Source organism: Oenanthe melanoleuca, chromosome 10 (genome assembly GCF_029582105.1).
Source record: "Oenanthe melanoleuca isolate GR-GAL-2019-014 chromosome 10, OMel1.0, whole genome shotgun sequence".
Classification (NCBI taxonomy): Eukaryota; Metazoa; Chordata; class Aves; order Passeriformes; family Muscicapidae; genus Oenanthe; species Oenanthe melanoleuca.
In genome coordinates, this window is record NC_079344.1 from 4,546,284 (window position 1) to 4,560,729 (window position 14,446).

At 35.0% G+C, this 14,446-nt stretch overlaps 1 protein-coding gene across 2 annotated transcripts in view; it reads right to left on the reverse strand.

Annotated features, from left to right (window-relative positions):
- The window catches only part of CGNL1 (cingulin like 1), a 52,764-nt gene that overhangs the window by 2,284 nt on the left and 36,034 nt on the right, over positions 1–14,446 (reverse strand). For both annotated transcript variants that reach the window (XM_056500076.1, XM_056500075.1), the window contains exons 11-18: positions 11,223–11,375; positions 10,412–10,582; positions 9,593–9,754; positions 8,713–8,802; positions 3,472–3,555; positions 2,215–2,339; positions 1,552–1,660; positions 521–684 (exon numbers count right to left, since the gene is read on the reverse strand). In XM_056500076.1, coding sequence (XP_056356051.1) covers positions 521–684; positions 1,552–1,660; positions 2,215–2,339; positions 3,472–3,555; positions 8,713–8,802; positions 9,593–9,754; positions 10,412–10,582; positions 11,223–11,375 — 1,058 coding nt within the window. The remainder of the gene's footprint in view (positions 1–520; positions 685–1,551; positions 1,661–2,214; positions 2,340–3,471; positions 3,556–8,712; positions 8,803–9,592; positions 9,755–10,411; positions 10,583–11,222; positions 11,376–14,446) is intronic.

Here is a 14,446-nt window from a genome sequence, read left to right on the forward strand (position 1 = left end):
ACATCTACACACAGAACACTTATACAAAACTTTAAACATTGACAGGCAGGATTTACATTTTTTGAAGGATGTTAAAGTGCTCTGGCAGGAGTAGTTTATCACAGACCACGTCTTACATGAAGGAAACAAGCACAAGATTGAGCAATCACATTTTCAAGCACCTCTAACTATAGTTGCAGAGAGAGGAAACTCTAGACTTTGCACACTGGGATGTTCACAGATGGCCAAGGAAAACTAACACAGGATGACTGTACCTCTCAGCCATTAGGGAAATTTTTACTGCTACAAATGGTAAAACTTTTTTCCACTTTATATTCCCTGCCTCAATGACTTTATTCAGTAGGCACATCTTGGAAAAAAGGCTGGGACATCTAGAGAGTTTCACAGGTCTGTGTCAAACCATGTGTGCTGACGACAAACTTGTAGAGGAAGCTCTCAGTTTATGGACTACAGGAGCAAGTGGTCGAATGTGTGAGAAGTGGTGTGATACAGAACTGGAAGGTCTGACAAATCAGCCTACCTTAATTCTTTTTTTGCTGTGTTAAGCTGTCCTTGCAATTGTTCATTTATGTCTAGTTGCTCTTCAAGTTCTCTCTGAAGTTTCTTTTTAGCATTTTCCAGTCTGTCTATTTCTTCTTCAGCTTCTTCAACTTGACGTTTCATTGCTTTCAAACGCAAACTCAACTGCAATATTTACATGTCATCTGATTAGAGGACTATTTTAACAAAGGAATTTTATTCTTCCAGCATCTATGAGAGGGAGAATAAAGACAAAACTTTGCCAGTGTAGTGACACTGTAATCCTCTGCCTCAGAAATATTTAAAAGTCAGCATTAGACTTTAAGAAAAATAATGTGATACGTTTTTTTTTACAAAAAAAATCAGCAACAAGCAAAGAGAGCTTTGGTAGAGTCAGTACTATGTGATAGCAAGAGTTGATTATCAATTACAACAGACTAGAGTTATAAGTGTGTCTAAGTTAATAAACTTTATCAGACAGATGCTATAAATACATTCCAAAAACCCAGAGGATTTTTTAAGATCATTCTTGTAATGGATATCTGCAATTTGAAACATACTGTTAATTTTCAGAATATTAACTGTTGGCTCATGTGCTGACACAAACCATGCTTTAATCAACAAACACCACAGTAATGGTAGAACACATTGTTATTAGAACATCAGTGTGTGTTTAGACTTACAGCCTATATTTAACAATAAACACCCTTTTTCTTTCAACAAAATTTCATGATGGCAAAACAGAATATATTACTTGTTGGTGTATTTATAGGATCAATTACTGCCTGTTATTTGCTTTATTTCTTAAATTAGCATTGCTTCTGTAGCTGCTTTCTTTTCATGATTTTCAAAATTAATAATAATTTAGTACTAGACAAAAGTACGTGATGGATTGGCAGCTGCAAATATCACAAAATGGGAGTTCATAACAGAATAATCAGAATCCACCTCCATTCATCTTGTATCTTTTATAGGTGATGGTTTATGCTAGTAGGATTAATATCAGATATTTGCATTATTCTTTCCCTCTACCTGGTCCTTCTGATCAGTCAATGACAGATGTTCATCATCTACTTGCAACATTAACTCCTTCACTTTTCTCTCAAGTCTGCGGTTACTTAGTTGGAAATTGACTCTATCCCTAGGAAAAAAACCAAACAAACAAAAGACAAATTTGTGAAAAAAGGAACTGAAATACTCCCAATCCTGTTAATTTAAATCTTTAACAATTTTCCAAGAATTAAATAAATACTTAAGACTCCCTGCTAGGATTTACTGATTCCATGCAACATATTGAGAAATTTGTTCACAAGCAGAAATTACTAAGAATTTCTTCTGTCACCCCAACGACATTTAGCAACAAAAATACACTCCTCCAAGATTAAACAAAAAGTGAACATGAAAGTGGATGTCTCATAGTACAGCTAATATTTCTAAGCCTGCTCTTGATATTAGAATTTTATAAAGTAAGGAGCTATGGAACCATGTTACACTGTGCCCAGTTTTAAATTTTAAGACAAACTTCTACTGTACTTGCAGTCAAAAAGAAAATCTGCAACACTTTTATGAAACAGTAACCATTTTAATTTGGTGAAAAAAACCCCTAGTTAATTGTCATAGAGTTTTAATATTAACAAGAAGCCATAATAACAAACATAAATGTGCATGTTTTGATCTTAGCATAATTGGTTTTACCTCTCTTCATTCGCAAGCCGTTCTTCCAGCTCTGTGATCCTTGCCTCCATCTGAGCAACAAGTCCCTCCTTACTGGATCGGTAAGAACCCTCCAGGTGAAGGATTCGGCTCTTCAAGTCCTTGTTCTGTAGTTGGAACACACTTGATTAATACACACTTACTCAGATTGACCAATGCCACCTTAACACCAACTTCATGTCTCCAGGAAAGCATGTATCAGTATGTACAGTGATCAGTATACTATTTAGTGAGCATGGAAAGTCACTGAGATTTTACAGTTTACTACAAACAACTTTTCTACTACTGTGGCTTATTGAAAAGAGTTTACTGTCAGCTTCAGTTAAAGTTTTAGGATTAAATGAATCCTTAAACCTCTGATAGTTGCAAGCCCCTTCCAGCAGTACTTTTTAATATGCCAGTTTTTTTTTTCAAATATTCCGTCAGATCTGTCTTGAAGTCCACCCAATTATTTTGCAAATTCTGTGTTCTTGCCCGGTAAATCACTGGTGTATAGCCAGTAGACAAAGAAATTATTTACACCCAATACCACTTTATTTTATCAAAGCTATTACTGGGGTGTCCCTCTGCCTTTCTTAACTCTCTGATGCTACTCCTACTACAAAAAGAGCTTGAAAAAGATTTGTGAAAGGGTACTTTTTGCTAAGATTTACAGTTATATTTTTCTGAGGCTAGGTAATATAGGTTTTCAATGGAGACCTAGTCAAAGAGTTGACAGGAAAAAAGAAAACAAATAAAGATGATGAACAAATATGATGAACAGAAAAATAAAGTTCTTTGTTACAGAAATTCAAAGCATGATCTCAGGTCTCAAACAGAAAAAAGGACAATGTCAGGAAGATCAGAACTAAGGTATAATAATGTACCAGTAGATGGCATTCTTTTTTCTCAAACAATTCAGATGAGATCAATGTCACTTAATTGAAGGCACCTAATTAGGTGTATTGTACTAACATGTTCTCTAAATTCCCATTACAATCTGTTGTATGTTGTTGAGTTTTTAAATAATACTATGACTTGTTGAGATAGCTTTCCTCTGGATCTCACCTAAGGGCTATGATAAGTAATCCTGCTGTCAAAGACCACTGAACTGCAGAAAAATTGTTTACTACTACAGAAGAAAACCCTCAATTAAAATCACAATTACTTGAAATATCTTCAACAGTGTTCCTGAAGTACTGTTAAGCCTTGGCAGAACAGCTCCTCTGAAAGTGGGCATTTATAACCAGACATAATTACCTGTCTTTCCAATGAAATCTTGTCACACTCCAAGTCTTGCTTTATAGCTCTTTCCTGAAGTAGCTCTGTCCTCATCTGTTCAATCTATTAGAGAAAGAAGACAGAAATTTTAATAAGAGACTTAAATAATATTTATCTGCACAATACCATGTGTATGTGTATATCTATATATATATACACTACATATACTTATGCAATAAGCAATATGTTCTTTATCAGAACTCAACACATATATGTGATTTCAGACAAGCTTTACAGCTAAAATCTTGGACAAAAATTTGTGCTTCAGGAAGTCCATGTTATTGCCAGTATTCATTCTAGGCATTTCACACCCACATTAGATATTGTTGATGTTTACCATACACGTTCTGTAGCACGGAACTGAACTCTAAGCTGTTGTATGAGAGACACATCATGTGGCAGGACACTGAGTTCTGAAGCATCACATCCATCTTCAAACGTCTTTTCCACTTGTTTTATTCATACTTAAGTCTGAACCTCTGAAACGTACCTTACTTTTAAGCTGCTGACTAGTCTAAATTTCTCTTTATTAAACACAAGCTGGTACCTGCAGACAAGTGCATAGAGCTCAGTGAAACACTCCACAGAGAACTGCACTTTTCTGTATGTATAGGAGTAGTAAAAGCTCTTCTCCAACAGACTCTGCTGCATGATGGATACAAACATTGCTCCCATCCCTCCAGTCAATTTTCTTCTGTTGTACTGGAAGGCACCAACTTCTAGATTTGTAGGGGAGGTGGTTTTTGCTTGTTTTGTTGAAAGACAACTTTTTCTACAGTTTCTGTTAATATTTCCACTCCATATTCAACAAGGAAGATATATTCTCCATGTGAAAGTATGTTAAAAAGCTACCTAATCAATACAGACTCAAGATAAGAAAGCAGAATTAGTTTGTTTTACCTCACTATTGGACTTGATTGGAAAAAAATAATTGAGCTCAAAGAAAAATTCTAAACTGCCTAACAGCTGCTATTGAAACTTTGGTGCTAAGAACAAAGTTTGTAGAGCTATTGAAATACTTATCTTGCTTCCAATCTGAGACTCTCCCCAAATCTCTAAAAATGCTTTTACAGGCACAGCGAATGTTACCACAGCATTTGTGGTTTATACTGCACAGGGCTTATTATGATAGATATCATCTGGGGAAAATACTGAATACCTGTATGAATTACTGCAAAAAACAAAACTGATAAAGATTTCAGTGGCCACAGCATTCCTCCCTGCTTTACATCAGTTACATATGAACTTGTATAAACACACCACCTCAGTTATGCAACTCTCAGTTACAGATTTATCTCAGTAAAGGTCTTTCAAAAGTAATTGGGAACTCTTGCATAAAAAAATCCAAAAGCAATGTTAAGAATGTGAAGGTTAAACAAGTACAGCAGATGAAAATTTACCGTAGGCCTTATTTTTTAATCACAACATAGTATTAAAAGATAAATTTTTAGTTAATCATGGTTCAAGGAAGTAATTTGCGCTGTTTCTGGAGCTTGGCAATTGATATATGAATACAAATAATGGCACCATTGCATGCACTTGCATATGTTATGTCACAGGATGGGGACAGAAGACTAAAAGGCATTCCTGAAAACTAAGGTCATAACAGCTCCTAGAATACCAAGGCAGCACGTGACTGTTTTCTCAACAGCTGAGTAATTTCTTAAAAGCTCTCATTGTCACGTGGAAGCCTAATAATAACAATGTTTTATACATTATATAGTAAAATATTATATAGTAAAGTATTATTTTATAGACACAAATTAGAATCACATGTGTACAATAGCTGCATTTATTAATGAAATATATGAAAAAAGTTATAATATGAAGGATTACATAGAATTTATTCTGCTATAATTGCTTTAGCAAGACAGACCCATGAAAAATACAGCTAAATTTGTGGTAAAATGAAAGACTAATTAAAAATGTAGCTGTTAACTGAAGAATGGGGTTTTGTTTTATGTAGGAACTTGCTTAATGGACCACTCTGTGGTTCCACTGTGCTCTTACTGTGCTCAGAGGCTGTAACAAATTTGTGCTGTCTTCCCAGGATTCAAACTAAGGAATTATTTAGAGGACAATAACTATATTTCCAAGATGACTGCTGCTGTTGTTGGACACCTCTTGGTAAAAGCAACCTCACAGAAATGCAGTGGGAGAGAGAAAAAGAGCTATATCTGATCAGGGTCAGAAAGCTTCCTGCAAATAAATACAAGAGCTCGTTAAAAGAAAAGGGCATCAGATACAATTCTTGTTGGAGGACAGATAAATTGTTTCATCCTCTTACATTTTTTAACAGTAAACACAAAATTAATATGCACAGAAGAGAAAAGCAGTAGCCTGCCAAAACGTGCTTGAAGTTCCAGTTATTTCACCAGTAAGCAGTAAGATGTACCAGTTTCATGGCCATATTCTGTGTATCTGCCCCATGGGACTTCATGTTCCATGTTCTACCTTTCCTATGTCTAATATACTATAATTGCCTTAAAAGAATAAATTATTTCTGCAGCTTAAGGCAACACTTACCACAGCTGGATTTGAAGAATGCTAACAAAAATTGAGAAAAGCCACTTTATCAGATTGTACAAAGCTCTATCATTTTGCGCCAGCTTTAGGATTAAGAGCAGCTGTTGAGTTCATGACAGTGAAAGCAATTTGATTTTTCATAATAATTTAGATGCCCTCAGTATTGTTCACCATCTCACAGGTTTGCAACCTATGTTTCTTGTTAATTCCTAAGTAGTGCGCATATATATATATATATATATATGCCTTAGACAATTTCCAAGTATGTGACCAAAAAACCCAATGATTAATCAAGAAGAAAGCTAAAGCTAAACAAATCCTTTTGATGCTTCAAAATTGAAAAACAATCTTCATATCCAGGCTTCATTTTTTTGCTTCCCATAGCCAGTGCCAGCTAAAGAGCTCTCCACTGGGAACACTTTACCAAAAGGAAGTGAATCATGCAAGTCAGTGCAATTTTATCCTTATCTATTTATTCTAAAATTGTCATGAAAAATAAGTCCATTTGTCACACTTATTGGAAACAACAAGTCAATAGACTCTTGCTTGCACTTTCACAAAATACAAGAATTGATGAGGGTATCATGAGGATTTTTCAATTATGTTTGCAAAGTCAGTATGGCAAGAGATGCTTCATTTCACTTGCCCATAGGAAAAAAACCCACTTATTAAAATATGTCCTGTCCCTGCTCACTTTAGACTCAAAAAGCAGCTGAGTGCTCTAGCTTTCCATGTGTGTCTGTGCTAGTGTGGTTTGAGCATTTTGGTCTTTCTAGAGTTACTAATACATTATCATTTAAGAACTGATAGGATATGACCCACTTTTCCACAAAATTTTTTTCTGTTTCCACTCTGCTGTGGTACTTCTTGAGAACAAGGCAAGAGGAGATGAGAACAGTGTGTCATGCAGCCATTCAGATTCAAAAGGGGGTTTAAATTAAAAAAGAGTAACATTTCATGGCAAGTGAAATGTGAACTGCTAGTTTTGCCAATATTTTGCCAATCTTCAAACATTCAGCTTTATGTAAAATAGAACCAGCTGTTTAAATTTGTTTTTACTGGAAATTTCAGTATTATAGTTCATTATCAGTATGTTAAAATAACAGATTTATAATAATAGTTTCAAAAATGTAGAGGAATACAGATATTACCGAAATAAATCCATTAAAATTTCTCATGTCATTATAAATGCTTAGCAGACCCTGAAATACTCTTTAGTAATTTGACTACTTAGTCATTCTGGCATAAAATCAAAACAAAGCAACCTTTATAACTCATGTGTGAAATGAGAAATTCCAGACCTCAAAATAAACACGTCTTTTACCCATTATGTAACATTTTAGTCACCAAACTGTATTTTAGGTTTCCATTCAGTTAGCAAATTAACTTCCATAGCAGCTATGACTAAAGTACTTTTATCCCAGGTTTACAACACAAGCAGACACCACTATTAAAGGCTTCTTGATTTAACAACAGCATGACCCCACATTATTATAGGTCCTTTACATTCTATTTCACCCACTGACTGGAAGTCTGTACAACATCAATGGAACAATAGCACTAAGTCTTTATTACAATCAAATAGAATCTCAGTAACCTGAGTTCAAACAAAGTCATAATGGTGCCTTGGTGCTTCAAGGATGCATGAGAGAAAGAAAGCTGAGCACTACCTCACTTTAAATTCTACAGCGGTCTCAGTGGAACACACAATTTCATTGAAAAGACACAAAAACTAAAACTAACTTTTACTTTCTGTTCTCCCTCTGAAGATACAGCTATTCAAAAGAATGTCACTATTTTATTTTTTTTTTCTGGAGAAAGAGAAATGAGAACAGAACAGATTGTTGTGGTACCTCAATGCTAATTGTCCCCTGAGCTTCTAGGAAATTACTATGAGCTGTAGTACTTCATGCAGAGTTACAGCAGCAGATGTGCTGTAATGAGTTATGCACCAGTTTCACATCTTTCAGAAAGCAAAAATAAGGCAAAGAACATTATCTAGGCCATGATATTCCAAGACAAGTTACCATGATAGGTCTCACTTAGCTTGGCAAGTATTACTTTATCTTTACATTTTCTGCCCCATGAGACACAACCTCATTAATAAATCCTTCTTCCCTTCTTTCTGCACTATCAACTTATATTACATTTCTGGAACAAAAGACTGATGTTTTCATGTGGAAAATACTTTCCAATTGTCTTTATATATCTTCGATATATCTTAATCAGTTTTTACACTTGTAATGAAAATAAAGCTTCCTCTCTGTTGAAACTGGCTAGCATCCTTGGTTCAGCTGATTTCATTAAATAATTCCATTATTTCCTAAAGCTCCTCTTCTTCCTTCTTCGAAATTAAGAGTCTATTATACTGAATTACTTTTTAGCATGATTAAAATTGTGATCTTTCAATATAAGAGACTCTTTGCAACAGGCTCACTGGTCCTCAGTTTTTACATACATCCTGTGTCTGTTTTCCAGTTAGAACAACAGGAAAAAAATGGTCTGTGATGATGTGGAGGGAGCCTATTTAATCATGCTTGTGAACCTTGGGTTTTTTGGATTTACATGCTCTGCTCAAGTATAGCACACAAATCCTGTTGCTAATCATCATTTAGTTGATCAATATTGATTGTGATCCTAATAACACTTTTTCAAAGAATCATTAAACAAAAGCTGGAAAACTTGCTCAAGTACCTGTTCTCTGCACCTGCTGATCCTTTCAGACAACAAATCCGAATTATTCTTTTCTTCATCGAGTTCAAGTTCCAAGTGAGACAACTTGTCCTAAGTGGAACAAAGAAAAGCAACCTCAACATGCTACTTTCCATCCTCTTTAGATCGCTATCAGGGCATTCTTCTTTAAACTTCAAGGACTCAACTGTCTGAAAGACTAAGCTTGGAAACTGAAATGCCTCTTAAAACACACAGCAAAAGAAATGGCAGGTAGATAAGCCTCTAGAGTGAATTCGACAAAAGTAAAATAAACGTTTTGTTTCCTTTTTTTAATCACTCCCAACAATTTCAAGAAAAGAAACTCTGTAATGTTTCTAGAGACTTTGAGTGCCTGCATTACATTATACATTTGGAAGACAAGTTTCTTTTTATCTGAGTACAACAACATAGAGATGTTTGTTTATGAAAGCCAAATGACAGCCTAGATGAACTGAACAGTTATGAAGCCCTGTAACAAGTTAGAGCAACAATGTTATTCAGAATCCTGAAATGAACTGATACCAAAGGCTAAACAGAACTTACACTTCTAAATACTTCTGAAGTTCTGAATGATGTGCCTAGAAATGAAAATCATGCAAATTTGCATAAGTTCTAGATAAAATAATTTCAAAGAAATTAATTACAATTATGAGAGAAAACTCTAATTTAAGACATATCATGTTACAATATATATGCTAACAAATCATCTTTAAAATATACCACACTAATTCCTGCAGTAATACTACAAAGATTTTCAACAACACGAAGCTATTTTGATTCCTTCCAAGTAGAATCCATGCAAAATACCAAAATTATTTTCATCTCTTCAAAAAAGGAACAAACCCTTAAGAATATCTTTTACCTCCATTAGTTTGATTTGTCTTGCCCGATCATCCTTTAAGTGGTTTTTGGCTTCCAGTTCATACTCCAAGCTTCTCACAGTCTGTTCCAGTAACTGAGTTTTTGTTATTGCCTCATCCTGGGCTCTCTGGTGGTCCCTCAGGTTTTCTTCCATCATCCGCATCTGAAGCAATAAGATCATGGGAATATACTAAACACTGGACTTTCTATAAACAAGGGATGGCAGCAAAGGGGACTCACTGCAAACACTCAGCTCTGGAAGTATGACAGGAATTCCACCGAATTACTGGCTTTTCACAGTAATTTTTGTTTTATCCACAAGATGGCACCAAGAAAATAAACTTGGATTATGACCTATAATGAGATGCCTCACGCTACATGTTTTACACTGACAATTATCCACAGTGTGGTTTTTAAAATTTATTTTCATCTAAGACACAATTTTCATAATTTTCTAAATGGTTTTATCTTTGGAACTTTTTTTTTTCCTTTTCAGACTCCCAATACTTTAGCTTTTAAATAACTATATAGTTTATATGTCTGATGCACTTTGACAACAGCATTTTATCAATGACATGACTGCAGATTTATATATATATATGTGAGAGTATTAGATACCATAGGGCTACCTGCTGAGGACAAAACATGCATGGCCTCTGTAATATTATACAAAAAACCTTCATGCTGCTTTAAATATATATATAATAAGTGAGAGGGGTTTTAGGTGAAATCATGACCATTCTTTGTGTGTGTAACTTAACTTGGAACACATACATAATACAGGATGAGAGGTTTTTTTCTTAAACTTACGAGTCATTACCTCATCTTGCATTCTAATGTTCATCAGGCGTGATTTTTCTACCTCAATGTTCTTCTCCTTTAATTGCCTCTGCAGATCTACAAATTCCCTGCGATTTTTCTCCTTGTATTCATCAAGCTGGTTCTGAAGCTCCAGAGTTGATGTTCTTGAGATCTCCACCATTTCAGACATCTGGGCAAAAGGTACATAGAGAAAAGGTTCTATTGTGCTTAATATAACTATTTTATTTTATTATTACAAATTATTTTTCCCCCCAGCTTCAGCATTCAGCTCAGTATTTTCAGAAAGAAAATTTATCAAACATTCCCAAATAAATTAATTTCTATGCAGAAGCGGGAAAACACAAAACAGTAGAGTTAATTTCTAATAGCATGTGTGGCGAGACTATTCTCTTTTTGTCTGTCAGCAGTTCTTCCAGCTGAGTGACACAATGTACTGCACAGTCACACTTCAGTATGTCAGTATTAGCTGTACACTTTAGACACAGATGGCACAATAAATCTGATGCAGAAATTTTGAGAACCAGCTGTGAAATTCTGAAATATCGCTGTACTGTACATGAGAACTGAACTGGGATCTGGTTTATGCAGAACTGGTTTACAATGCCATTTTGTGATAGTGGTGTTCCAATCATCATTCAGCCCTGAAAGCTTTTAGTAAGAGACTCTAGATTATAAAAATTAATACTAAACTTTGCATTTTACTTTCTTTTACATATTTAAAAATACATAATTCTTTACAATTTGCCAGTTCATTTACTTCTACTGTTAAATATTCAGATCCCTGCAGTCTCTTGGGGGTGAACTCATACCTCCTCCTGTAACTTCTCAACAGACTTGTTCAGTTGCAATCGTTCATTCTCCATTTCATTCTTTATCTGCTTTAACTGCTCCTTCTGCTGAGTTTCATCTTTTAATTGCTGACTTAACTGCTGTCGCTCCTGTGAAATGCGATGGATGTTCTCCTGCAGTAAATTAAAAAATATATATAATGAAATGTAGGCCATCCTTTCTAATGCCTTAAAGGTATGTTACTTAACACAGCAATACCACAGTAATACAGCTGCTGTAAAAGACAAATTTAATGTTTTACAATTTGCTAGCTAGTATAGGGCAAACATTGATATGACATGCTGGAAACAACTGAATGTCCATTTATACCTCTTCTCAACTCAACTATTAAAACCACGATGCAATGGGAATGTTGCTACCAACTACCCAAATGCTGCAGTTCCCTCAGTGTCTGCCTGTTCAGTACATTATACTGAATTTCAGTATTTGAAATCTGGATGCCCTATAGAGAGCTTCAATGGACAATTTAGGTATAATCCCTAATATGAGTGCCCTTCATGTACAAAAATCCTTGAACACTTTTCAGTGGAATTGGCTGGCCTGTCACACTGTAACTGCAAGTCAGGCAAACAGCCTGTCAGTTGCCAATTTAAAGCCAATCATTAGTGGCAACTAATTACTTTGTGAAGAAGCTAAAGTGTTATTATGTGAAAAGAGAACAAAATGGGGGAAATGAAAAGGAGTCATTTGTTTCCACATTAACCTAAAAGATTGTTCTGATATTTCCGTATTTTTTTCAAACAACACTAGTTGAATGTTCTCCTTACAAAATTAGTAATTCTTCTCAGCGGATAACTGAAAATTAAGAACGTATTGCAACCTACAATGCTCGACAATGCTAATTCTAGATGTCTACCATTATCTACCACAATGAAAAGATAAACTTCCTATTTTCCCACCCATTGAAAGGATCCCATGTTCTGACTGTTAAATTTAAAACACACAGATCACTTGACGCTGCCATCCATAATATTGGTATAATTATTAGTTTTTAAGATATCATAGTGCAATATATGCTATGGTTAAAGGGCATGATAATTAGGTCATTTTCTTTCTCAATGGTACAAAAACGTTGAGATGTATTTCATTTCCTGAAACACTCCCTGCACAGAGGTGGCTACACTAAAACAGAGGTTAGAACACAACACAAAGTGCTACAAAAATACTCCTCACTTGAGCACCCATGAGCAAAACTTCAGTATAGAGGATGATTTTAGATGAAAGCACTAATGCAAACTGACTATTACAATTAAGTGCATACCAGCTTTAACATTTCTGACTAGAAATCCAGAATGGAGGAAGAATAGACTTGGCTGTTTCCAGTAACTGTTACAGTTCTGTTGGCATTGGCATTGTCTTTCTTATACTAGACCAAAATTACAAGTAACTTGTGTTATGCAAAAAAGCAAGATGGGACAGTCAGGAATTACATTTCCACATTATTACAGTGCCAGAGCTTGTCGTCTAAATTGTCAATGATAACACAAGGCCAAACCAAACTACTGCACAGCGTTATTCATTAGAACAACTCTAAAGACAGAAAGGCTGAATTGTTCTAAACAAAAGGCCTGCTGATTACATCCTGAGCTCTGTTAATGCTCATATCCGGTGGACAAGAGTGTAAAATTGGAAAGAGGATTAAATTTAGTGTGCCAGAATTTAGACATAAGTTGTGAATAAAATGTCAAGACAGACTCCCCAGTCACCTTCCCTAGAATTTTTTCATTTGGAGACCCTGCTTGGAGGCAGCATTATTTGGCAGGATGCCCTGAAGGATGCATAAACAGAAAAAAAAAAGAACACACTTTTCAAACATCTTGACCCAAAGCTAATCAAGATGCAGGAGATGTGTATGGTGCATTGATCCATGTTACACAGCAAGGTCAAGTCAGACTGTGACAGAAGGGAGTTCTTAGGGGAGTGTGCTAAATGCAAGCCAGTGATGAGCAGTGCACCCCTACAGTGATTGTGCAGACTACCAGTGATACAGACAAGCAAACAAGGAGAATCAGTGAGGGATAGCAGATAAACAGGTTTAAAAAAAAAAAATAAGAAAAAAAAAAAAAAGACAACCCAAAACCAAGCCTGACCAAAAGCCTCAGATGAAATACTTGATTATTCATCAAGTTACAAGAAACATCAGCTTAAAAGCATCATTTTGTGGAAACAACTCACCTATATTGTTAAAACCTTATATTCTTGAAGCACATTTAATTTTAAAGACATAAAAGTATTTCTTGCTGTAGCTGTTTTTCTTTTTACTATAATTAACTGAACCATGAGAACATGCCAGTTATCAAAGTCTTTCCTTGGCTTTTAATCCACTTAGAGACAAGTTTCTTATTCAGATTTTCAGAATAGAAATGTAAAATTTATGTTGAAGACAACAGGAGAAAACATCTATTCAACTAAAAAAGTGGCACCAGTAATTTACATGTACCTCACTTTTGATTCTAATGTGCTTGATAGAATCCTTTGAAATTTTAGCTTCTGGAAGTAATACCAAGAGAATTCTAAACTGATACAGTTGAAATCAATCCTTCTTTGGTTCATGTAAAAGGTGAATCACAGAGAAGAAAAATAAGGTTTGTAGCTTTTGCAGACACAAATATAAGATCAATAAGAACAGTTTCAAGATTTATACATATTCCCCTTGTTACTAAATAGATCTGAATTTTCATGCCACCTGAATCACCCAATCTTGAATCACACACAACACTGCCAACATCTCTCTCTACTGCTCTGAAGTAGATGGATTCTCAAGTTTAATTTCTGGGCTAACCTGAGTGAAAGCATAACCTTTCCTGGACACTGGATGGACTAAAGAGCAAGGTGGAAAGAGGACTTTATTCAGAACTTAAGAGGCTGCAAATCCTAGTGATACATGTTAAACGTCTCTGGTTTTGTGATTAAATATTCCAGTTCCATACAACATTTACAAATATGACAGGCTCATAAAAATGGAGAAGCAAATGTCCTGATATTTGTCCATTAACAATATTTTTGTTTATATTCAAGTACAGCTTTTTATTATTTTTTTGTAAATATCTTCATGAGTTGCATGATCATTGAAAAGAATAGATTTATGAAACCTTAGGAAGTTTATTTGGGAATTCATTTCCCCGAAATTTTGCTAGATCCAAGGAAATAGGAAAAAAAATCATCAAGAAAACTATTTTAATTT